Source organism: Gymnodraco acuticeps, unplaced genomic scaffold, assembly GCF_902827175.1.
Source record: "Gymnodraco acuticeps unplaced genomic scaffold, fGymAcu1.1, whole genome shotgun sequence".
NCBI classification, from domain to species: Eukaryota; Metazoa; Chordata; class Actinopteri; order Perciformes; family Bathydraconidae; genus Gymnodraco; species Gymnodraco acuticeps.
In genome coordinates this window covers 5,408,919-5,433,031 of record NW_022990441.1, presented here as the reverse complement: position 1 = coordinate 5,433,031, position 24,113 = coordinate 5,408,919, and the positions used below count along the sequence as shown (strand labels likewise).

Sequence of the window (24,113 nt, the reverse complement as noted above, 5' to 3'; positions counted from 1 at the left end):
TGCAACTGATTATTTCATGTTTAATGTTGTTTTTATAGGCAATAATTTAAGCTTTGTTAGTTCCAGGTTTAATATGTGCAATAAGTTCATTTCAATATTTGCAATAAACATTGAACCAGTCCGGCCCTCGACTAGTACCCATTTTTTTATTTTGGCCCACGTATTTGAGTTTGACCCCCCCTGTTCTACAGCTTTAAATAGGACTGTACCTAATGTGATTCTTCAACATCAATCCAGCTAATAGTTTTGTCTGTGTCACATTTTACATGGGTAGCAAAGTAGAATGTGTTTGGCCATGTTTCCCTTGAAACCACTTAGCTACCGGTCAGACTATGTGAGGCTTTAACAACAAAACATTTTTTCTTTTCTTTCGAAAGTTATATTGTCTCACTTAAAATGTCTTACATGTTATTATTGCCTTTATGCATTCAAAACATTTAGTTATATTTAAATAAATGTATCTCATGTAATGTACTCATTTGCTACTCTAACCATTTCCGTTGCCCCCTTTCAAACAATGTGCATCGGTTACATCTACTAACTGCTGCCCCCTGCTTTTCACTATTGCAAAGACCTCACTTCCTCTTTTGCTGCAGTTAAGTGTGTACATTATTTATACTTCGAGTTTAATGATTAATTTAGGTTTGCTCATAAAGTTCATATTTGTATTTGTGTAAAATATTTCTCATATGAAAGTGAGTGTGATATATATTACCTAAATAAAGTAAATCTGATAAACCCTCTTTCTGGTAAGCTATGAACCTGCCTGGGGCTTCAGCCTACCCATCTACAAATGCATCTCTGAGTACATAAATATTGTACGTTATACATTATTAATGACCTGTTACTCCTTCTTTCAGACCCTCGTCCTATGAGATCCTAAGATGAAATCACATGACGAGGGGAGCGAGACACAGAAAAGCAATGAATGGGAGAGGACTGCCGGCTCACAATCCTCTCACTTTTGCTGTAGCGCACATTACTACAGCTGCAGTCATAAGGATGAGAGAGGGGATGGAGAGAGGAGGAGGAGGAGGAGAGAGGGGGGAGGCAGGGCGGGGCTGCTGAGTGATAGCAGAGTGAGGAAGCTGCTCAACGGACCGCCAAGAAACAGAGGGAGGAGGAGGAGGAAGAGAGAGAGTATTTCCACAGGAGGTGAGCGCCGGCTTCAGAGGAGGTGGGGGGGGGGGGGCTTCCAGACTGGATGGGCCCAGCGATGCCTTGATGGAGTATGGGCCAGGTTTTAGGATTCTCCCACTGCCGTGAGTCTGCTTTTGATCTGCTGTTTCCTTCTGTGTTTCCATGTGGGAGGTCTTTTCTATCTCACTCTACCTTTTTTTATATGTAGCCATTGTGTTTCAGCTCAGCATCTTCTCTTGCTAACAGCTGTAAGCATCGTATGTGTTAGCTCAGTCCCCTTCCTGCCTGCTCTCCATTCCTCTCTCCTACGTTTGGTTAACACATGGCTGAATTGATGGATGCAGTGCAGAGGGAGAGGTATTCTGTTGTCCTTGCATCCCTCTGATTTGTAGAGGTTTGTGTGGCTGTGTACGAGGAGGCTTTGCAAGTAGGCATCTGAATAATGCAAGTTATTTCTCCCCTAAAAGCTTCTGTTGTGTGCTTTTATGCCTGTGTTTTATTTCATATTTTTCCTCCAACAGTCACATGATTTTCAAGTGGTTTTATAAATAATTGCATGTGTTTAAGCATGCGCAGAAGAGAGTATGCTGCACACTTAGCTCCGCCTGGGTTGATTTATTAGCTAATGTCATGCTGGCTATCTAATGTAGTGAAGGCCGGTATTGCTGCCAGCTTGGCTCTGTAAGAAAATTAGTCTGTATTTACGGTTGTCTATGACATCTTAAATCACATAAAGCAGTTCACTGTTATTACTTGAAAGGACTCGAAACAATGTACTGAAATGTTTAGTTTATTTTTATTTCACATGAGTACACATACATTGCAGATTTGGAGAGGCCTATTAATCAGAAGAATGTAAGGGTTGTATTTAAAAGGTTAACTGTATGTAAAAGCAGCGACAACACATTTCTAACAATCTTTTTCTATGGCATGTTTATGTAAAATTGTGTCTGTGTTTTCTTCCAGAGGAATATGGCTCTGTGGCTTCCACTCCAGACTCAACACCTCCCTGCACCGATGGTATGAGGAACAAAATAATTCTGTCTCACAATGCTAACAAAAATTGAAAATCCCTGCTTTCTGAAGGCTTTTTTCTGAACGTTTTGATCACTGGTACATTTTTGGGGAGGAGAGATGTTTATGCACTTATCAAAGAGAGTTTCATTCACTTGAGATGTCTCACCTCCTTTTCTCCCATCAAATGACACACCTGGCTGCTTTTATCTGACACATCTATTCATTCAAAGCACTATCCTTGTATGCCTCTGGATTACAATACACACTATTATCAGCAGTCTCTACCTGTATAAGCTGTGGTTGGGGTGACCCTATTTTTTCTTATTCTTTCTCCATTCAGGCGGAAATGACGAGTCTGAGTTGTGCGAACTGCAGACAGCCAGGGACTGGTCTGACGATGAGGAGGGGGAAGATGATGACGAGGGTCTGCTTTCATCCTCGTCCATCTGGGGCACGCCGCGGCAGAACTCCTCCGAGCTGACTTTCTCTTACATCGCCATCGCCGAGGCCGAAGCCGTGGGAGCCTCGCGACACTTCCGACGCCGGTGCGCCTCTCGGGGGAGTCGCACTCCTTTGATCCGCACGGACACCCTGGAAACACTGTTGGACTCCCCAGATGTGGACTGGGACCCTCAAGGTTTCCTCGGGCGAGAGGAAGAAGAGGAGGCCTCAGAGAGGAGAGAGCAGGAGAGGGTGGAGCAGCACAGACTAACTGAGACCATTACAGTCCAGCCCATTCCCCAAAGTCTGGAGCCAGAAACTCAGGGGAGAGACGCAGGAATTCAAAGAGGAGAGTCTCCCAGCAGTCAGATTCAGATGGAACAAAGTCCTTCCCTCCTTCAGGGTAAGAAAGAGCAAATGGGTGTGTAGGCCATGTAGTGTCGAGTTGTGCTTTATTTTGTCTGCTAACCAAAAGTTTAAGTAGTGGTTTACAATGTTCAAATGTTGGTCCAACAGGTATCGGGTTTGTCTCAGTTAATTCAGAAGGACCTTCCCAGATCTAATGATGATGATTTGACTAATGAAACGTTTTCTAATCTATAATAATATATTCAGATGTATCTTGAAATGCCCAACCTAATTATTTTCAGCCTTTTCAGAGTAACATCATTTATGTGGGTAATTATTTTACTCTACAGCGTGTAGCCAGTAATGCAGACTAACATGCTACAAGTCTGCTAATTATTTTTGTTCCCACGATGCTATCCAGAATATTTTGTTAAAGAAAGGTTATAACTGGAAAAAGTGATATATGTTTTACCTCACAGCTAAAATGTTGCAGTCCAAATACTGTGTCTCACAGCTCAAGCTGAGCATGAGCTCATGTGCTGTGATGTCCTCCTGATGGTGACATCATCTTTTGTTTCCCGGCAGCCGCAGCCTCACAGACCCCCGAGTCAGAGTCACCCATCACCAGGGAAACCATTTCAGTCAAGCTGCTCACATCAATGCAACCCAGAGGCCCGGCATCTTCGACGCCAGCTGCCATTGGTCAAAACTCTCAGGAACAGCTGGTCAGCGATCACTGGTTTTCAGCTCTTAACCTATCAGAGGACTTTACCTATCAGAACACTATCATAGCAGGTACAACCCTCACATCTTTAAATAAGCTTACACCTTTATATATCCATGATTAATTCAACTTTAGTTAGACACATTTATGCATCTGTTAACAACCAAATAAATGGTAATGAATGATGTTTACTAAGTTTTAGATATCCTATAATTTATTTTATTTAAGAAGTTCCATCCATCCATCTTCTCCCGCTAATCCGTGGTCAGATATTTAAGAAGTTATGGTGCACATAGTGTAAACACTGTATTTAGTATGTGTTAATGATAAGAAAAAAATGTGTAAAAACAACATTATTTAAATAAATCGAAACACCAGAGATTTGCATATTTCTTCTATAAACATTATTTGGATGGCTTTTATAAAGTTTCAACTGATGATTTAAAATAACTTGATGAATAGTTAATAGATAGTTAGTAAAGCTTAACACATTGAATGTTAGTTCAATAGTACTTTGTAAATACTTACTAATTAGTTGCTGCTCCATCTATCTATGCCTATCTTTTATTTTATATTACACAAAGGATATGATAAAATACCATTGAAGCATCACTACAATATGAAAACATTATTCATTATCATTTCATTGTTTAGAAATAGAAATACCTATTAACTGTGGCTGTATTAACTATCAATTTACTGTTTATTAACGATGGTTATTAGAAATATCATGTTCTCACTGGTCTGACCATCGTCCTCACATCTCTTTGTCTTGGTCTCTGTTGTCAGCAAGGTCCTCTCTCTTTCACCCGTTAATCAATACTTTAAATAAGGGAAATATCAGATTTCGCTTTCAGCATGGACCGTAAAGAACAGGCTGACAAAGATAGCCTCCCCCCCCCCCTCCCCGGAAGTCCTGCCTGCTCATTGAGTCTCCATAGTTACACTCTCTGGGGATTTCAGGAATGATTCGCTAATTGCGGGGAAAGCATTTTTGGCATTGGTAGACTTTTTAGACAAGCACACCACCATCACTGATGCTATCATTTCCATGTTGATCACACACAAACACACACAGAGTAGGAGACAGGTGTGTGTGTGTGTGTGTGTGTGTGTGTGTGTGTGTGTGTGTGTGTGTGTGTGTGTGTGTGTGTGTGTGTGGTGTGGTGTGTGTGTGTGTGTGTGTGTGTGTGTGTGGTGTGTGTGTGGTGTGTGTGTGTGTGTGTGTGTGTGTGTGTGTGTGTGTGTGTGTGTGTGTGTGTGTGTGTGTGTGTGTGTGTGTGTGTGTGTGTGTGTGTGTGTGTGTGTCTTTATTTTGTGGGATATTGTTTGCACTTACGAGTGTTTGAGACAAAAGAAAAAGCAAGAAAGACAGAGTGCGAGATAAAATCCTGTTCTTAGTTTGGCGGCATTTTAAGTGGATAGTCGAGTAGAGCGCAGTCTTATTTTAGTGGATGTGGGGGGGGTTCAGTAAACCCTCAGACCGCTGATGAATGTGTGGCCGGGCTGATGACAGAGTTTAGGGTGTCCTGAATAAATAGCACACATGCATCTATTGGAGCATCATATCTCTTTTGGTTTTATTACTTGTTGTAGAGGTTGCATAACCTCAGTGTGTTTTCTGTCAATTTGAATGTCTCCATCAACATCATATCAAATATCTTTGCATTTTGTAACATTAAACACTTGAAAAGCTTTTAATTTGAAATGATACCCCACCCTACTTATTGGACTTTGCAACGAAATTGTTTATCTGCATACTAATGTCTCAATTTTCTATGCAAACCAATTAAGCGAGTAATTATTTCCTGAATCTGCAGATTAAAAGAACCATTTCATTGTCAGCAATTCTCTCTGATTATCAGGATATTTGTTGCCAAGCATTATACAATGAACAAGCTTTATTTCAGGAACATTCAGAACTCTTAACAAGAAAAAAGGACAGAACATCAAGCTCCTCATCCATTTATTATCAGTAGTGGTGACACAGAAAGGTTTGGCCTGGTGACATAACAGAAAATAACCCGGGTTCTCCTGTTTCAGGTGTTAGATGGCACATGAATACCAAACCCAACTCTATATAACTTTGTGTGAGTTCAAAGGAATACCTTCCATTCATTCTGCTTCAGAATCTACCTTTGCATAAAGGAATATGATCTAAGGATTTTGAGAGTTTTGTGTGATTGTGGTGAATCGTGTCTTAAGTGTGAAGCTCTTGGAGACGCGATGAGAGGTGGGCGGTGCTGCGAACTAGATTATTTTGGGCTGTCAGGCCTTTGGACTGCTGAGCGAGCAGGGGGTGGCCAAAAACAGCTCAGAGGGGAGAGGGGAGCCTAACGGGACATTGAGAGGGACAGAGGGTGTGAGAGGGAACACTGGAGCGGTAACTAAAATGGCCAGTAAAGGTGAGAACATACGATTGATGCAAAAAGAAGATTATTTGAGACACCTATGTAGACCATGTATCTGTTTGCTGCATTGAGCTGCAAATTGATGTGTTTAATTTTTAGAGAGAAGAGGGAAGGCAGTGGAAAGCTACAGAAGTGGAAAGGGGTGGAAACCACTGCTAGGTCTTAGACTGTTAAGCTTTGTGACTTTAGTGTAGAGTTGAGAAGGCGGACTATCAGGGGACTGACGGTGGGAATTGAGTGATTTCTCGCTCCTCTTTGATCATTTTACAAGCAGATTCTCTGGAGACGGCAGCGTCAGTCAGCTAGAGTTGTGTTTGCCTTTTAACTGATGAGCTGTACCTATCATGCATGGTAGTGCATGTATAATGAGTCTTGAATTATTCAAAAGAGCGACAGTCCTATTAATTTATGTAAAATGTCCTGTTGTGGTATGCTAGTTCATTTTGCCAGCTGGGTTACATTTTTGGCACAAGCAGCACTACAGTATGGAATTTATTGGACGGATGTGATTAAGCTGACAGAAACGGGATCGAATGCAATATATTTTAAGGTTCAAATCAAATGATGTCACACTGAGTTTACATAAAGTACATGTATACACAAGACATGTGATTTATGATGTTTTTGTTCAAATGGCTGATTTATTGATTTAATTGGTAATTCCTTAATTCAATCACTTCCTCATTGCTCCTTTTTTACAATATGTAACATGCATTATGTGTTGAAGAGAGTGTCCTTGCTGATTTCAGTCATTCGCTGTATTTTCATTTGCTGATATGATAATACAGCTGCACATAAGTATATTAATGTTTGCATAGTACAGGTTTAGTTTAGATTAGCTATTAATGGCAATAGAAGTAAGAGGAAGTCTGAAGTGAGGTCCTCTCTAAAGGTACCTAAAGGCTTATTGATCATACCCAGACAATAGCTAATTAGCATATATTATCTTAGCAAAGTTTAGCTTAGCTTTCTTTTAGCTTAGCTTTGCTTAGCTTAGCATAGCACAGCTGGCCTTGTTCAGTCCTAAGGGAACAATATATGGGCACCAGTGCTTCTTAAGCTCATTAATTATGTTTGATTAATCTGTTCTAAAACTTCTGAAAATGGCGACTGCAGGAAGTGTCTTCCATATGTCCTTTTTTAAGCGTTGACATTGTTCATTGATTTGATACTCTCTGCATTCCAGTGTTGGTCTATTTCAATTGTTCTTATTTAGTTAGACGCTCTGACACCAATGTGCTGAGCAAACCTGTCTCAGAATGACAGCAGCACAAACAAACCGGTGGACAGGTGTGTTTCAGTGGCATCATGGGTAATATAAATTGTGCTCAGTGATGCTTATGAGTTACCTATCTATTATATATATATTTTATAATGCAAAGGCTAAGCAATTCACTGAATGAAAAGCAAAAATAAATATTGAAGGTTAACTCGTTTGGGAATCATGGTCATTTAAAAGGGTTCAAAAGGTGATGTTATGTAAAGAGACACATTTGATGGTTGAAAGACTGTATCAAACAGTATATTCATTTTAATTAAATATCCTTTTGGTATTAATGAAACAAGGAGAATATTGTCATAGCAATAGATACCATTGTTATTACAGTATAAAGATAAAATAGCCACAAATTGAAGTTGTCCACTCCTCTAAAGCATGACTCTGTCTCCAAGGCAGCTGTTGCCGGGTGACAGAGAGGGACAGCAGCAGGGTGTGGAAAAGGGGCTGCTAACGGCTGATGTCTGTGGGCAGGTGCTGTGAAAGGCTGCTCTCTTCTCGACCGCTTGCTTCCCTCTTTCATCCGAGGGCTAAATTTAGCCGGAGCAGCAGCCTGACGTGTCCTAGTCGCTGCTCTGAGTGCTGAAAGCTGGAACTGCTCTCTGCTTCATGTCCCCCCTTTACAACACTCTTCCTTCTCTTCTCATTTCCTTCCCTACAGTATGTCAGAACCACTGTTTTCCTCTTCCTCTCCCTTGTTCCCAGAAAAATTAAAGACCTTTGTGGGGATAAAAGATGGAGGCTCCAGCCATATTGCTAGAAACCAGCTTGTTTAAGATGTTAAGACATTGGTCTGAGCATTTCTGCGACTTAATTCAGGGATTACTAGACTCTACTGAATCGCTTTTTTTATTCATTTAAATGTCCATCCATCCATCTTCTCCCGCTTATCCGTGGTCGGGTCGCGGGGGTAGCAGTTCCATTCATTTAAATGTAATTATTCAAAAACCAATGTCTGCATATCTGTCCTATAAGTCGTAACAGCCAACTGTACTTTAAAAAAAAGATTTTTCTACTCAATACTGTTTTATTTCATCATCTTCTACACTGTTCTCCATAAATTAATTAATTATTATTTTTATTCTGGTTTAATCTTTTCCTCCCTCTCCTCTCACCTTGTCTTTCAGTGATGGACGTGATCTACTGGAAGGACACGGAGCGGACAGGCATGATCCTGACAGGGATAGTGGTCGGCCTGCTGTCCTTGTTCCAGCTCAGCGTCATCTCTGTGCTCTCCACTGTCTCACTGGCTGTCATGTGCTTCACCATCTCAGTGCGCATCTACTACCAAGTCCTCTACATCCTCAACTGGGGAGATGGAGCGCACCCCTTCAAGTAAGATCATATGCTGTCATGTATTCTTTAAGGACACTGGATGTTTATCCCTCCTATTTTCTACAGCTTTCCTAAAAAAGGTCAAAATAGGGAAAAGATGCTTGACCCCATTCAGTCACCGTGCATAAATGCTTTCCAAAACAAGCCCCTGAGTCAATTTGGCCACACGCCTTCCACACATTTCTATTTTCTTTCTTTAAGTAAGCAATCCCCTGCCTTTTGAACTTCACATATAATTGACTGTGCTTCTATCAAATAATGTAATATTTTCTCCAATTATGGTTTTTAATAAAAAGCTGGCTCAAGTGCTTTCATTAAATATTGATACACCTTTTTCTATAAAAGGCGACTTTTAAAAATGGCTTTTGACTGCTGGTCACTGACTTGATTTATATTTGGGCTTGAGGGATAGGAGCTAAATAACTTGTACCACTGTGCCATTAAATATAACGATTTGATGATCAGTACAGGTAGTATCACATTTCTGTTTATTGCCAATACTTCTATCCTCCTCAGCTTCCTTTTTTCGCATCTCATGTCCTCTTCTTGTTTTATCTCAGGTCATATTTGGGCATGGACATCAGCCTCAGTGGAGAGGAGGCCGACCTCTACATGCAGAAAGCCATCGTGTTGGCTATGTCTGCTGTTGAATCTCTGAAGGGACTCCTTTTTGTTAAAAACCTCTTGGAGTCCATCAAGGTGAGCTTTAGCTAGCCAATTAAGTACATTTTCTGTGTGTGTGAGGACTGTTAAGTTGTTCTCTCTTAATGACCTGTCTATAGCTTTGCTTCTCCCTGTCTAGTTAACCTCTCCCCTTCATTAACCTAGTTCCCTCTCTGCACTCTTTAATTTCTCTCCATCATCAGTCATCTTCCTCCCTCCATCATCCCTGCACACATCACTGGAGATGACAGCATTGCCATGCCAACCGTCTCTCTCATTTTGCTAGCTCACAGTTGACAACCCAACTTCTAAATTAGGGCAGCATCACTGACGGCAACTGTCAGACGCAAAAAACATATCTTTTGATAATAATGTGGAAAGCAATTTGTCCCTTTGGAAAAAAAATCCTTTCAAATTATTATTATTAAATTGGTTCTGACAACCAAAAAAGGAAGCAGTCTGCTTTGCTCTTCTCATCTACGCTTTGTTTTCAGCCTCTGGGTATGTCTCTCTTGCCAGTAGAGCCGAAGCATTATTTTTAATATTTATCAAACCTGCATCAGTATCACCTGTCATCACCCAAAATATGTTACCACAGTTTTTTATAAATATACCTTTTTTACATATTTTTAAACAGTGATATAAGGATTTTAGGTTGAATCAAGGCTATAGATTGTAGTTGTCATTGTTCCATCTACAGCTCTTAATGTCGACATGATGAATTCGTCAAACGTAACTAAAAATTGGAAACTAACGCATCCTCCAAGTTAATGTGATGTCAAACTGCTGCACAAAATACCACTTTTGTATATTGGTAGTAATTCTAATACACACAACCTCTTCTCTTATATTGCTTTTCATTGGTGTAGAGTATACTGTATGTGGAGTATTACAGGACATTGTACATTTAAAGTTTTAATATATGACATGTAAAGAATATTTGCCTAAATCAAGAAGTGCACACACGTCATAAACCCATATATATATGAATATACTTACACACAGACACAGCAGTGTCATCATATCATCATCAGTATCAATAGAGACACCATCTCTTCACACTAATCCACATTGAAGGTCAGTACTAGTGTCAGATTTATGACCAGTGTACTGTATGTTCATTGGTATAGTGTGTCACGTATCACTGTAAAAATTTGATCTATTTAGTTGCCACTTTTGTAATGGAGATATTTATATAGCTCTTTGAACAGTTCTAAAAAAAGATACAAATTTGACAATTATTTAAATGTTTTTTTTCAGTTCACAGTGCAAGTGTAAACATTAAGAAAAGTTACATAATAAATGAATGCCACTTTGACAAAGTATTGTATATTTATTTAATATCTGAATTTATTTCAATCATACCTGAAATAATAATGGCATTTCGGTAATCAACAGCAGCAGTTTTTGACCAGACAGACTTAAACTATTTGCAGTAAATGTAAAGTGTAAATGGTTTAGCCCCCTAACCCTCCGAGTGTCAACTCTGACCTGGCCGGTATGGGACCTGGCAGACAGGAGGAGGTGCTCAGAGACGCCCGGCATCAGCTGGAGCCTCTTTCCATCTGAGACAGGGGTGTCCCATATCAGGGCAGCGCTGGATCCCTTACACTGAACCGTGACATGATGAGATATAAGGGGACACACAGAGAGCCATATTTGGAGTCCTGTACTCAGACTCTTTCCTTTCTTCAACAGAGAGAACATTTGAAGTGCATTATGCCATATTGCAGCATGATTTACTTTTTTCTGCAGACATCTTTGATGGGAGTTAAACTAACTGAGTAACTGCTCTTTCTCTTTGTCTTAGTTGCTGGTTCTGGTGTATCTTGTGACATACCTGGGAGAGCTGTCCAATGGCCTTACTCTGCTCATCATCAGTAAGAGATCTCACTACTGGAAATGTTAAATCTATTCAAATATAACTGTCTGATTTGATGTCAACTGATCTACTTTTCTCTGTTTTTCTGCAGGTGTAATCGCTGTCTTTTCTTTGCCACTTTTCTACAGACAACGCCAGGTAATAACCCTCTCAATTGGCCCCTTGTACTGTCATTTTAACTGGTCCTTTATTTTCATATTCATTTAAATAACTTAAACACTTCTGTTATTTAATTTATTTTCATATTCATTGAAATAACTTAAACACTTCTGTTATTTAATAGGAGCAGGTGGACAACGTCATTGCACAAATCCAGGGCAAAATTGACAACTTTAAGGACACGTGAGTATAGCTCCATCTTCTGGTGCAATATTGCCACCAACACTGGTATTTTGCTACTGAGTCAGTTTAGTGGTCTGTTGTAGTATCCACACTTGATGTTATTTACTGTATGTTTTCCGGATACTGCTAGTGTCAACTTAACGGTTTAAAACAAAACGGTTGTCTTTGTGTATATCACAGGGACATGTTTGATTAATGAGAACATCCTGTCACTCAGACAAGCTCATTGGAGCGCTGTTGGGTTTAATTTAATTTCCATATAATGTACAATCAACCAGTGTCAATAATTGTGCATTACAATTACAGTCAGATCGGAGCAATAATACATTGATTACAATAACAACAATTAAGCCATTCAATTTATATAACATATAATATATATATACAATACATAAGACAAACATGATGAGGTTTGCAACAGGGTTCATTTCATTTCATTTCAAACCTTTATTTAGACAGATAGGTCCCTTGAGATCACGGATCTCTTTTACAAGGGAGACCTGCATCAATTTAGTTCCACATGAAACATAAAAACAACATAAAAACAAACAATAGAGGACATCATATTTACCAGCACTTACAAACACCCATAGTGTCAGAAAGCATCTCGTGCAGACGTGCCTTAAAAACATTCAGAGAAATAAAATTGCTCAAATTCAATTTGGACTGTAGGCTGTTCCAAGCAAGTGGAGCTGCGCACATAAAAGCTGTCTTACCTAAAACAGTCCTTACCCTTGGTACATCTAACAAGACTACATCCTGCGATCTCAGACAATAGCTGCTTGCAACTTTCTGCTTTACCAGAGAACAGATGTAATACAGGAGTTTGCCCAACATAGCTTTATAAATAAAAGTGTTCCAGTGACTGAGCCTCCGTACAGAGAGTGATGGTAAACCTGCCTTGGTATACAGTGTACAGTGATGTGTAAGCGCTTTACAATTTGTGACAAATCTCAGAGCACTGTGATACGCAGCATCCAATTTGCTCAGGTAATTGGCAGGTGCATTCATGTACAACAAATCACCATAGTCCAGCACAGGTAAAAAGGTGACAGTGACTAGCCTTTTCCTGGCCTCAAGCGAGAAACAGGACTTGTTTCTGAAAAAGAACCCTAGCCTAACCCTTAGTTTTTTAAGCAGGTTATTGACATGAAGTTTAAAAGAGAGGCAATCATCAAACCAGATACCAAGGTATTTGTAACAGGCAACAACTTCAAGTTTTGTTCCTTGCGTAGTTACAATATCTAAAACAGGCTCTGGTGTCTTTTTTGCTTTTGAAAAGAGCATTACCTTGGTTTTATCCACATTTAAAAGAAGCTTTAATTCAGAGAGCTGAGTCTGAATAGTGTTAAAAACAGCCTGTAATTTAACAACAGCCTCTTTAATTGAGGGACCTGCACAATACATCACAGTATCATCCGCATAAAAATGTAAAGTAGCTTCATCCACATTATCACCTACGCTGTTAATATATGTGGAGAATAAAAGTGGTCCTAAAACAGAACCTTGGGGAACACCATTAGAAATGTTTAACCACTCAGAAGACAGTCCATCAAAATGAACACATTGGGACCTTTCAGAGAGGTAGTTTACAAACCACCCCACTGCATGGCTGGATATGCCTATACTGGCTAGCCTCTGCTTTAAAATGTGATGATCAACGGTGTCAAACGCTTTGGAAAGGTCAATAAACAGAGCTGCACAACTCTGCTTATTATCTAAAATACTAGTCATGTCATTCACCACTTTCATTGTCGCAGTGATGGTGCTGTGTTTCTTTCTGAATCCTGACTGATGTTTAGACAGGATATCATTTATACATAAAAATTCCTTTACTTGTTCACTCACAAGTTCACTCATACATGTGCATCAAGTGATGGTTAAGTGTACTTTTGGGCCTTTGCAGCAAATTAATGTGTAAGAATTCAAAACTGCAATGTTGGAAGGACAGGCCCCCAGTAACTATTTTCTATTTATCTCTCTCACAGTCTTTGTAGAATTGCCCATGGTGGTGGCCCTCCTCCTGACTCAACTCCTGGTGGCGCCAAACCCAAATCCCAGTAAACACTGATGGACAAGAACTTAAGGAAAAGCTCCCAGAGATACAGGATGTCACTCAGATGTCTTACCCTCAGAGCTCCAGAGACTGGGGAGGGGAGGCTACTTAAACGGACAATGATGAGGATCACGCATGGTACTTTATACTCTAGCTGTATCTAATTTATGGGGTTGGAGGTTGGGGTCGGGGTTTAAACGTAATCAAGGTGTGTGAATCTTGAATGGGACTCTTGCTGGTGACGTCGGAGATAAAAATATTCAATGACACAGCTTGATGTATGTGACCATGGTTGGAAATATTCACTGTTTTTAATATGTTAAAAATGACTCAAGAAGTGTCTTAGATGGTTGAGAGCTGTAGTCCAACTGAGGTACAATGACCAGGAATGGAAAGTTCCCACATCAGCAGCTACTCACCTAAGAAAAAGGGAAGTTGGTTGATAAGGTGAAAAACAGGGGTCATCATTATTCATGGCAGCATAAAACTGGCAATTAAAGATGCATGTGTCAGCACATGAACTTGTTCTGAATGCATAATCATTTTCATGACTGTTACTCTATGTTAATGTGTATGTGTTGTGTGTGTGTGTGTGTGTGTGTGTGTGTGTGTGTGTGTGTGTGTGTGTGTGTGTGTGTGAGTGAGAGAGTGAGAGAGAGAGTGTGAGTGTGTGTGTGTAATTCCTGACCTACATCTTAGTGAAATGAAAATGTTACCTACACGCAATTAAAGTCACATTTCTTCTTTATTTTTCAATACTTTCTGTTTCTTTTCACCCACATAGGCATTTACTTTATTCACATCATTAATTTGAGTTGTATTTTTTTCAGCTCACACCACTGAACATTTGTAACATAATATTTAGAGAAATAGAATCTTCTGCTACACGTTTAATAATTAAGATGTATCATAAATGGAAGGAAATGGCCTGACAGGATTTCATTTTAGGATCACATGATACAAAATGCAAGTATTTCAGATAGATATCTTCTCTGAACTCATAATGTAATTATTTGAAGCCTTTTGAAGTAATGTGGGAGTGAAATACAGCAGGTGCCTTGTAACAGCAGGTTATAGTGCATGATCTGATTCAAAGTACTTCAAACTTCTGACAACCGCTTACAGCGACTCCGCCTCCCACAACAAACCACTTCACCTGACCATTGCCTTCCGGAGAATGGTGTTTTGTACATGTACTGTACAATACTTGTGTAATGTGCACCATGACAAGGTATCTTATACAGAATTGTAAGTAGATCCGTTTTAGGAATAATAAAATTATTCAGGATACTCTGCAGCTTCACATTTTCCTTTAGCAGTTGCATTTAAACCTCATACCAAAATGTGTTTGTTGTTATGTACAGTGAACACGTGTTAACAGACATGATCAGCTAAACCTAAACATGAACACTTGTTGACATTTGCTTCTTAGTAGCTTCCTGCAGCAGTTTTCTGTAATAATACAAAATGAGATCAATCGTCTTGGATTTCTTCTGAAAAGAACACTCAAATTGTAGGCACTGACTTCCTTATTTATTTCACAGCCTGGCATTAATTAAGAAAATGTTAATTTAATGAGTTATTTCTTGTCAAGCTTAATTTAAAAATATATGTAGCTTGACAAGACTCACTTAGTCTAGACAACCACATAATTCACTTTTTAGATTTTGCTGAGTGGATGGGAGATAAATCCAAACAGGAAAGCAACTTCTGAACAGACAGAATCAGCCATAACATCCATTCTAGTAGTATACGGATGATTTTGTATTCCTGAATACAGTTTTAAAACAGGAACATTTAAGTTTTAATCTTGGTTTCAGTATGTATTTTATTCGATGTTAGAGAAGGGGACATACAACTCATAAAGATAGTATACTATCTAACCAAAATGACTTACTTTATGTATGATATTTATATGTATAGCTTCAGATAATTTTGGATGACCAGAAACTACACTAGGTGCAGGAATATGGGCCTACGACAGTAAATGCTACATTTTGTTGCAGCTTATTGTTTGTTACTGGTCCACGGTTTCTTAATGAATGTTGATCTTATAGACACATGTGATTTAAAGTTAGGGTTTTACATATGCACTTGTTTAAAAAGGGTCACTTTGGGCCTCTTAATTTGCTTGCCCTGTAAATATTCAGGCATGGTAGTTTCTGTCTCTTTCACACAACCACAAGGAGGCGACAAAAGTCAGGATATTACTTTAAGTGTTTTTCAAGTGTCCAGTGGGTCTGACAGCTTGCGAAAACTGGAGGACTCCAGCCACTGGACAGTTTTAAAAACTACCCAATCAGAGAAAGAGTTACATTTGAATTTTTCCATTCCTTATACAAGTATGATTTGATTGAGTTGTGTTTGGGTTTTTTTATCTTCTCCACTACATTTACAATTTGTATCCACTGGCTGTTACTTTTTATGCTCAGCTGGCCGCGAAATAAAGTAGGTCAGGTCAGGTGATAGATCTGAGTAGGTTTTATATTTCAGTACTTTATGTGTCATGTTCATAACGGACATAAAGGCTGTCCTCCTTGTCAGTGGTAGTGACAAGTCTGGACTTGTCTGCCCAGTTTCAAACTCAATGAGCTCATGGCAACACAGTAAGTTGGCTAAAAATAATGACACAATTGGTTGTGATGTGGACTATAAATTACCTTGTTAAAATAATATAAATGAAAGAATCACAAGTTAAACAATTTGATATAAATGACAATTCATCAAAGAGTCTAGTAAGCATATGTTTTTTTTAGAATAAACTTCTTTAATACAGACTTCTCAACCTGTCTGTTCAGCCCCCTGTTGGGAGGTAAAGAGGGTGGGATTAGTCAAGACCCGCCCTCTCATTGTAAACGGCTCGGTCCCAGGCTTCAGTCCTGATGCAGATCTGCCACTGTGGAGTTGGTCGCGCGCAGAACAGGAGCAGAGGTGTTACGCACGAGTCCATCTCGAGACTATAAACCTATGATAAACTCTTGTTAAGGAAGGGATTCTGTTCTCATGGTGGGTCCTTCATCTGCCCGTCGAAGAGCGCGGTGAAGTGCTGGCTGTTTTGATGTCACCTCCAACAATGGATTACGGACGGACCATGGCCCCTCCGGTACCCCCCCACAACCCCAACCAGAGCCGGCCAGGGGGGGAGCGGCTGCTGAAGTGCGTCCTGCTCGGAGACGGAGCTGTGGGCAAAACCAGTCTGGTGGTCAGCTACACAACGAATGGCTACCCAACCAGATACGTCCCTACTGCATTTGATGACTTCTCAGGTAAAAATGACTTTACAGCATGGTTTATGCATTAAGCCTTCAAAAGTGAGAACCAATCAATATAAACACATACTCTGCGAGATAGACTGTGCATTGGTATTTGAGCATATTGTCCAGTTATGATGATGAATTAAAGATATTGTTTTCCACTTAAGAAGTTAGTCGGCTAGTTTCCACTTGCCTGACTATCACTCAATTTCACCAGCTTTGCCTGTTTTGAGAGCACCCTTTCATTCTGCCATTCACCCTATTTTTCTATTTTTATGATAGATGATTTTTTTCTTTATCTAACTTTCCTCTTTGTTAATGCACGTTAGTTATCCTCCCTGAGATTGCCAGTTTTGCATTTGCCATGGTTCAACTTTCCAAGCTGTCTAACTTGTCCCAGCAGGCTTTGTTTACTGCAAACTGAGTGGAAATATCACCATTTTCCAAAGGGGAAACTTGTTTTAAACTGATCAGTGTTGACATTACACACACCTGTGACCTGTTGATAACCTTCATGATAACATTCTCAGACCGTCACTCCTGAGCTTTTCTTCAGAAACTCTGAAAACCTTACACTGTGGATGAAGTTGTCACTCCTACATATAATAATCAGAAAGTAGGCCTATTGATAACTGCACAATCACACATTTAGATGTAAGGAATTCATACTTGTGTCCTGTAACCATAACTGTTAGTTTAAATAAATGTTGCTATTAATCACTGACATATTACACTGACGAGCTGTAAAACTGACAACTTGGCCAACACACACCCTTTAAAACTCTTGTTGAGAATACACACCGCCCTCAGACGAGCGCTGGCTCAACCCTCCCGTACTGGACAGAGAGCATCTCCGGCTCAGGGGTTTTGGATTGCACAACTCTGCCTATTGTTGTCAGCCTTGACCCGTGAGCCCTCTGCTCCATACTGGAATAGGCACATCTGTTGCAGTGGCTCAGAGTCAGAGATTGTTTTTCGCCTAGGCCTGACAGAGAGTGATTGTGCAGTTGGGGCCCTTAATGGTGATGTCATTTCTTGGTGCCCTGGAATCAGAGCGTCCTCTTGAAAGCTGACTTCTGAGCAGTTACGCAATGCCACAGGTGGCACAGCGGAGCGAGAGGCTGCAATAGGGGACGATAAGAGGGAGTTTTAGTCCAAAAAATCAAAGGAGTATCATATGTCAGGGATTATACAAAATGATTACACAATGGCGGCTCCCTCTCACTTTCCTTTCTTTCTGTCCTCCTGCTCTTTCTCCTTGCCTTTGTAATGCTACCATGCCTGTCCTACTACACGAATCGTTCTAGCAAACTCTTTGATCAGGTGGTATGACCGACTATACACTCCAGGCGTATTGTAAATGTTTCCATGTGCCTGCTGCTTTGCATTGTGCTCACTCCTCTGAAAATAATAAATGGGCCTATAATGAAACTTTAAAATGACTCATCCACTTTTCCAATCTGGAAATAAGGCCTAATAGAAGAGAGTCCCTGAACAAACCCCCTATTAGTGGACCTTGGAATGGCCTCTATCAAAACACAGCGGAGAACAAAGCTCACAGAGTGGGTCCGAGCGACAGTAAAGTGTTATGGTCTCAACAGTAACTGGCAGGGTGGGTGGGCGAGACAGAGCAGGCCGTCTGTGAGCGGGAAACGCAGAGCAGGGGGTCTTTGTATTCTCAACTGGCAGGTTTTGTTTATTCCAAAGAATATTCTTGTGTGTGTGTGTGTGTGTGGCGCCTCACTGAAAAAAAGTAATGATGACAGCTGTGACTTATTATCTCTGTCTGTTTCTATGTCAACAGCTGTGGTACAGGTGGATGGAAACCCAGTGCGACTACAGTTATGTGACACTGCAGGACAGGTGAGTTTTGTTCAAACACATATTACATTACATATTTGGCACCCTGTCCATATCACAATGTAGCCTATGCCTCTCAATCTGTCAGGTTTTAGCCATATGCTAGTGGCGTGGCTCTTCATGGCCATATATCTGCAAAATGACTGACACTTTTTTCAGCATCATCTGAACGTTTAGTGCTGATCAGTAAATGTTTAAAGCATATTTCCATCAGCTAATCACCTTTTTCTAGCTTCTCACATGGAAGGATTTATTAGCTTTTCATGTTTTTATATTATTTTTGTGGGCTGCTGGTCCTATAAAATAAGCCATTTTACTATCACATCTTAAGCATTTATCTGTTCAAGCGTTTTTATAGTATTCTTTGACTGAATAATTAAATAGTTGACTTAAGTATTTAGCACGTAGTCTTTACATCACATGGGCCTCTCGCCTGCTACTTCAGGTAGCTCTTCTGTATAGAAAATGGCTAGATTCCTAAACTCTGCTGTCAATCTTCATCTAGAATGAAAATAACACCTCAATAGATAGGTATCCTGTATCTTATCGTGGTGCATTGACAGGGTGATGAAGGAGAGGGAAAAGCCTGAAGGTAGATGGATGAAAGTAAAACAACTCTGCTTTAAGGACATGGTGGGACAGTGAGCTTGCCAGGCAAAAGTTATTGGCTCATTATGATGTTGGTACTCAAGCGCAATCTTTGAAGGAACAGCTTGTGAAAGAGTGTGTTTTTTTCCCCTGGAGCATGGGTGGTTGTTTCATAATCCAACCAAAAGAACCCTACCCTGGGAGCAGCATATTTGACATTCACAAATGCTGTAAGGGCACTGCCAGTTCAACACACAATCACCTGCGCTGTAAAGTGGAACGAGGCATTTGAACAAGCCCCTAATGCGTCTAAAATCTAACTGCATGTTGAAAGCTGCAACCAGTGTAAAAACGGCACACATGCAGAAAGACGCACACATGCAGACAGGCTTGGGCAAATATGGGATGTTAAGTCAGCAAACTGTAACTGTATTTTGGCCATTTCATAAGAGGAGAGCTTGTGCCAAAAAAACAACAACAGAGGAATAACAGAGAGAGAGAGACACACAGACAGACATAGCCCAGACAGAAAGACAGAAACAGTCTAGAGGAAAATGATAACAGCTGCCGCCAAAGCTGATAAACAGAGCTGCTCTTTGCTCAGAGATGTTGATGTCTGTATGTTCTGTAGATGGACGTCATCAGATTGGAAAGTACAGCCAAAGTTTTTTGCGGGAAGTTGATAAGTTTCAACTGCATTTCGTTAAGCTTCGCATTCGGACTGTTTACTGATTGTTTGTGATGATATTGAGGTTGTGTGTGAAAATCTGGAGGTGACACAGAGCCTTGTTTAGGTAAAGAGGGATTAGTTGAAAGAGGAATTGACGTGAGCTGGAAAGGAGAGGGTTAAAGGGAAAGAAGGAGAGATTTGCGTCGAGTTTCTGCCAAACTTAATCTGTGTACTCAAGGGTGTGGGAGGCCCTTGTTAGTCAAAGCTGCGTGGCTCCAGAGTGTTAATTTAACAGATTCAGTCTAGTTGACATAAATGAGGGGGCAGGGCTTGTGTATGCTATGTATTAGCACAATATAAACACAAAATAGTCAGTTTATTTAATTGGTATTGGCACAATTGCCTTTCATGTGATGTTTTTCGTACTGAAAAGTATTGACCAGTAAAGAAATTACTAAATGTGCTATAGTGTGTGGTCAGTGTGAGTGAAGACGGGAATGGAAATGAGTCATCACACAGTATTTATTCACAGCTAAACGTTGATATTCAGTGGCCTGACATCACCACATTGCTAAATATTTATTTCTCTCTTCAATAGGATGAGTTTGACAAACTCCGCCACTTCTGCTACAGCCGGACAGACGCCCTGCTGCTCTGCTTCAGTGTGGTCAGCCCGGCGTCCTTTCAAAACGTCTGGGAGAAGTGGGTCCCCGAAATACGGCGCCGCTGCCCCCTCACACCCGTTCTTCTCGTCGGCACACAGTGCGACCTGCGGCAGGACGTCAAAGTGCTGATCGAGCTGTCCAGGCGGAGGGAGATGCCCGTGCTGGAGGAAGACGCCAGGGCACTGTCGGAAAAAATTGGGGCTGTAACGTACATTGAGTGCTCAGCGCTGACACAAAAGAATCTGAAGGAGGTATTTGATGCGGCCATCGCTGTCGGGCTGAGGCAGTCTGATAGGAGAGTGAGGAGGGAGAGGAAGGTCCGCAGCACGGCCGATAAGATGAAGATGCTTTCCAAGTCCTGGTGGAAGAAGTATGTCTGTGTCCAGTAGGGAGACGCTTCCTGTGACTCATGATAAAGCTGCTGACTTATTGGAGGGGACTGAGATTGATGCAAGGACTTTTTTTATGTTCACCTGGACGTCTTCACAGCTTGTTGGTGGATTGACTTTTATTCAATGGAGCAATAGCTCAACAGAGAGCTGTAAAGTCGTTGCAGGAAACATCCTGTTGTTGATGCCTAAAAGACAGATGGCTGTCTGCTACCCAGAGCCCGTGAACTGTTAAATATGACTGTGACCAGCATTCAACCAAAAATAATGGAGCTAATAAAGTTTTATGGCACATGAACTCTATATCATACTGGATGTGTCCAAAGGAAACGTGAGCTGACTTGGAGGGGAGGTGTCCAGACAGTGATGTTATGTACTAAAAGTATACTACTCGTATGAGTCTGATTCGATGCCCAAACGATGATATAATGATATATAATTGTCTATGTTCTACACTGTAATGCCTCCCCTAACACATGATTTATTTCACTGAACTCAGAACATGAAGTTAATGTAAACTAGCTTTAATCCCAAATCAAAGATTCAATCCATAATTATACTGTTGAGAGCCAAAGCCACTCCAGCACCTTGCTTCCTAAATTAAGGAGCAACTTCAGTTTGTGAAGAGTCACATGTGTAACTGATCCTGTTTATTTTTACTCATTTTCTTTTGGATTACAACCAAATTGTAAATTACTTTTGAATCTATGAGTTTCTTTGGGATTGTTGGTGTCCAGTTCAGCATAAACTACAAGTTAATGTAGGGATTTCTCTTCACCAGCTTGTGTCAGTGCCACATTTTGAATTGTTACTAAAGCAGTCACACTGTTAGTCGACAACACAGTTGGAGACGCTCTACACCTAATCATGTCTGATACAGTAGATTCAAGCACCAAACAGTATGAATAAACCCAATGTATATTGATTTATGCAATAACGCCTGTAGTGCTAAAATAAAAAAGTGTGTTAGTTTTTATAACTTTACCGTTACAAGTTTGCAGCAATAAGTTGGGTGGTGCCACTGTACATTGCACTTATAAAACACAGTCCAAACACATCACTGAAGTCTTGCCATGCAATGGCCTGTGGAGCAGTGGTGTACATTAGACTTGGAGCAGCACATGCACATGTGGTGCTTGAGATGTAGGATTACAGTGTCACTGAAACAGTGGCTGATCTGCATTTTCCCTGTACTACCCACCCGTTTGGATGATCACAGGGTCTTTCTTTGTCATTGCAGTCAGGGCCTTAAACAGATAATTATAATTCTTTCTCAGCCAGCATATTGGAGCTCTCTACTCTTTTGAAATTATACAGTAAATGAGGTGAAATCACCAAAGAGACTGATTATATGTTTGCTTCTTATTTTTCAGAAGCCTGTCATTCAGCTCTGTCTATTTATCTGTTCCTTCTGGGCCAATAACTGATCAGCAGATGTTTGAAATATTGTATGTCATTATGTATGTTACATAGTACTCATTTATGATGTTTGTAATGTCATCAGGATAAATCTGTGTGTACATAAGTGAGTCAGTCACGGCTGTGCTGTCCAACTCTAAATGGTACTTAACAGAATGAGTGTTCAGTTGATGTCTGAATGTTGGCATTAGAGCAGTTTGTTGAGCTGTATGAGCAGAACAAAATAAAATGTGAAATATTTAACCTGTTTTCACTGTTGACTCTTCTATGGAGATGTTATCTCCACTGGTACACTCAAGAGAAAATGACCTGATGATGTGTGTGGAGCAGTGTTTGTTGAACACTTGCTCTCTGGGGTCAAAGGTTATACGGTCATCAATAGGTGTTGAGACAGATTTCATGTTCTTTGTTTTTCAGTAAGACATTGCATTACAGAACATTACCTAAAAGGGAAGATGGACCTCGAACCCTAAATACAGATTTTCCCAACTATAATCGAGTTTAGTTAACTTTTGCAAAAAGTGTAACTGAAGTCTTAAAAAACACTTTCCACTGAAGACAAAAGTATCCAATGGAAAAAGTAATTGTCAATAAAAAAATGCATGTATAAGTACAATGTGACATCCCATGTTCACCTTTTTTAAACTTAGTTTTGTTTAGTATAGTCTACTTTATAGCATGGAACTATACCTACATAGTTTATTCATAGTATCCCCTAATGCAACATGAAAGGTGGTGGGAAATGTATTGATAAGACAGAAAAAATATGTAATATACAAAAGGCAGCTAGCTGCTGGATGTGTTTTAACCTGAGTAGCTTTTTTGCCATGTGATTGACCAAATACTCTTACTTACATACGTGTCTATACAGTGAGCAGTAAGTAAACAATGTCAGCCACAGCCAGTCTCTAAAATTGACTAAATACTACATTTTACAACGTTGGTAGAGAGGTAATTGTGACTTCAAAGATTTAGCCACAGAGGTTTTGTCGGCACGAAGACTTCTAACTATGCAGAATCCGATGATTATAATTGCTTGAAATAGGCTTTTCCTCCTATTCATAGCTACGTGTCTGCACCACAGTATGCAACAATGGGCAGAGAATGACAGTTATCTAGGTATCTTGTACTTGTTTAGAAGAGCTAATGATAGGGTTGGCAGCTAAAAGAGATTTTGTGTCGTCTGGCAGACTGCAGATGAGTCGGTCGTCAAGCCTCAGAGTGGCTGAAACTGAGTTACAAGGTTGCTCTAATTATGATAGTCAGGATGGCTCCACTTTCCAACAATATTTGAGCAGTAAACCCTATTGTTGTGTCCTAGTAAGGCAGCCATCTTTTGAAACGTCTTGTGGCTTTTGTGTTTGACTGTAATATCTACCTGTCTGCCAGACGTAGGCCTACAAATTATTGTCTGCGGTGGAAGTCTGAGCTGTCAATCATGAAATGATCATGAGTCATTTAGTAGTCACAGCTTCACGTTGGCAAAGCTTCTGGGTCAATCTGTTAGCTTCCAGTTCAGTCGAATGGAGCTGCTCATTTGCTCTCAGAGTTGAGCCTGGGCTGTAGTTTCTGTTGTGAGTTCAAAAAGTATATCTGCTGCTGATGGAAGACTGTACGAATACCGAGTTATTTA

The 24,113-nt window shown here is 40.3% G+C and overlaps 2 protein-coding genes across 4 annotated transcripts; both read left to right on the top strand.

Annotated features, from left to right (window-relative positions):
• The first annotated feature begins 1,119 nt into the window (after nt 1-1,119).
• Nucleotides 1,120-14,928, top strand: rtn2a (reticulon 2a). 3 transcript variants are annotated; one of them, XM_034225655.1, is made up of 10 exons: nt 1,120-1,262; nt 2,107-2,160; nt 2,498-3,001; nt 3,532-3,741; nt 8,485-8,692; nt 9,253-9,391; nt 11,166-11,235; nt 11,329-11,375; nt 11,521-11,579; nt 13,568-14,928. In XM_034225655.1, exons 1-10 carry the CDS (start codon nt 1,232-1,234, stop codon nt 13,641-13,643), a joined length of 1,398 nt encoding a protein of 465 aa, XP_034081546.1. In that variant the 5' UTR covers nt 1,120-1,231; the 3' UTR covers nt 13,644-14,928. The 3 variants fall into 3 exon arrangements, with proteins under 3 accessions (XP_034081546.1, XP_034081547.1, XP_034081548.1); XM_034225656.1 differs by lacking the exon at nt 1,120-1,262 and adding an exon at nt 1,464-1,497; XM_034225657.1 differs by lacking the exons at nt 1,120-1,262; nt 2,107-2,160; nt 2,498-3,001; nt 3,532-3,741 and adding an exon at nt 5,983-6,075.
• Nucleotides 14,929-16,508: 1,580 nt separating this feature from the next.
• On the top strand, nt 16,509-22,723 carry rhoub (ras homolog family member Ub). The gene is made up of 3 exons (XM_034225532.1): nt 16,509-16,901; nt 18,694-18,752; nt 20,606-22,723. Exons 1-3 carry the CDS (start codon nt 16,694-16,696, stop codon nt 21,059-21,061), a joined length of 723 nt encoding a protein of 240 aa, XP_034081423.1. The 5' UTR covers nt 16,509-16,693; the 3' UTR covers nt 21,062-22,723.
• Nucleotides 22,724-24,113: the final 1,390 nt, after the last annotated feature.

What these genes read in the sequence shown, in the direction of transcription:
- rtn2a (XM_034225655.1), top strand. Translation starts at nt 1,232, where the DNA reads ATGGGCCAGGTTTTAGGATTCTCCCACTGCC. An exon ending in CCTTACTCTGCTCATCATCA is followed by an intron (nt 11,236 to 11,328) that starts GTAAGAGATCTC and finishes GTTTTTCTGCAG; the next exon opens with GTGTAATCGCTGTCTTTTCT. An exon ending in TTTTCTACAGACAACGCCAG is followed by an intron (nt 11,376 to 11,520) that starts GTAATAACCCTC and finishes GTTATTTAATAG; the next exon opens with GAGCAGGTGGACAACGTCAT.
- rhoub (XM_034225532.1), top strand. Translation starts at nt 16,694, where the DNA reads ATGTCACCTCCAACAATGGATTACGGACGGACCATGGCCCCTCCGGTA. An exon ending in TGCATTTGATGACTTCTCAG is followed by an intron (nt 16,902 to 18,693) that starts GTAAAAATGACT and finishes CTATGTCAACAG; the next exon opens with CTGTGGTACAGGTGGATGGA. An exon ending in TATGTGACACTGCAGGACAG is followed by an intron (nt 18,753 to 20,605) that starts GTGAGTTTTGTT and finishes TCTCTTCAATAG; the next exon opens with GATGAGTTTGACAAACTCCG.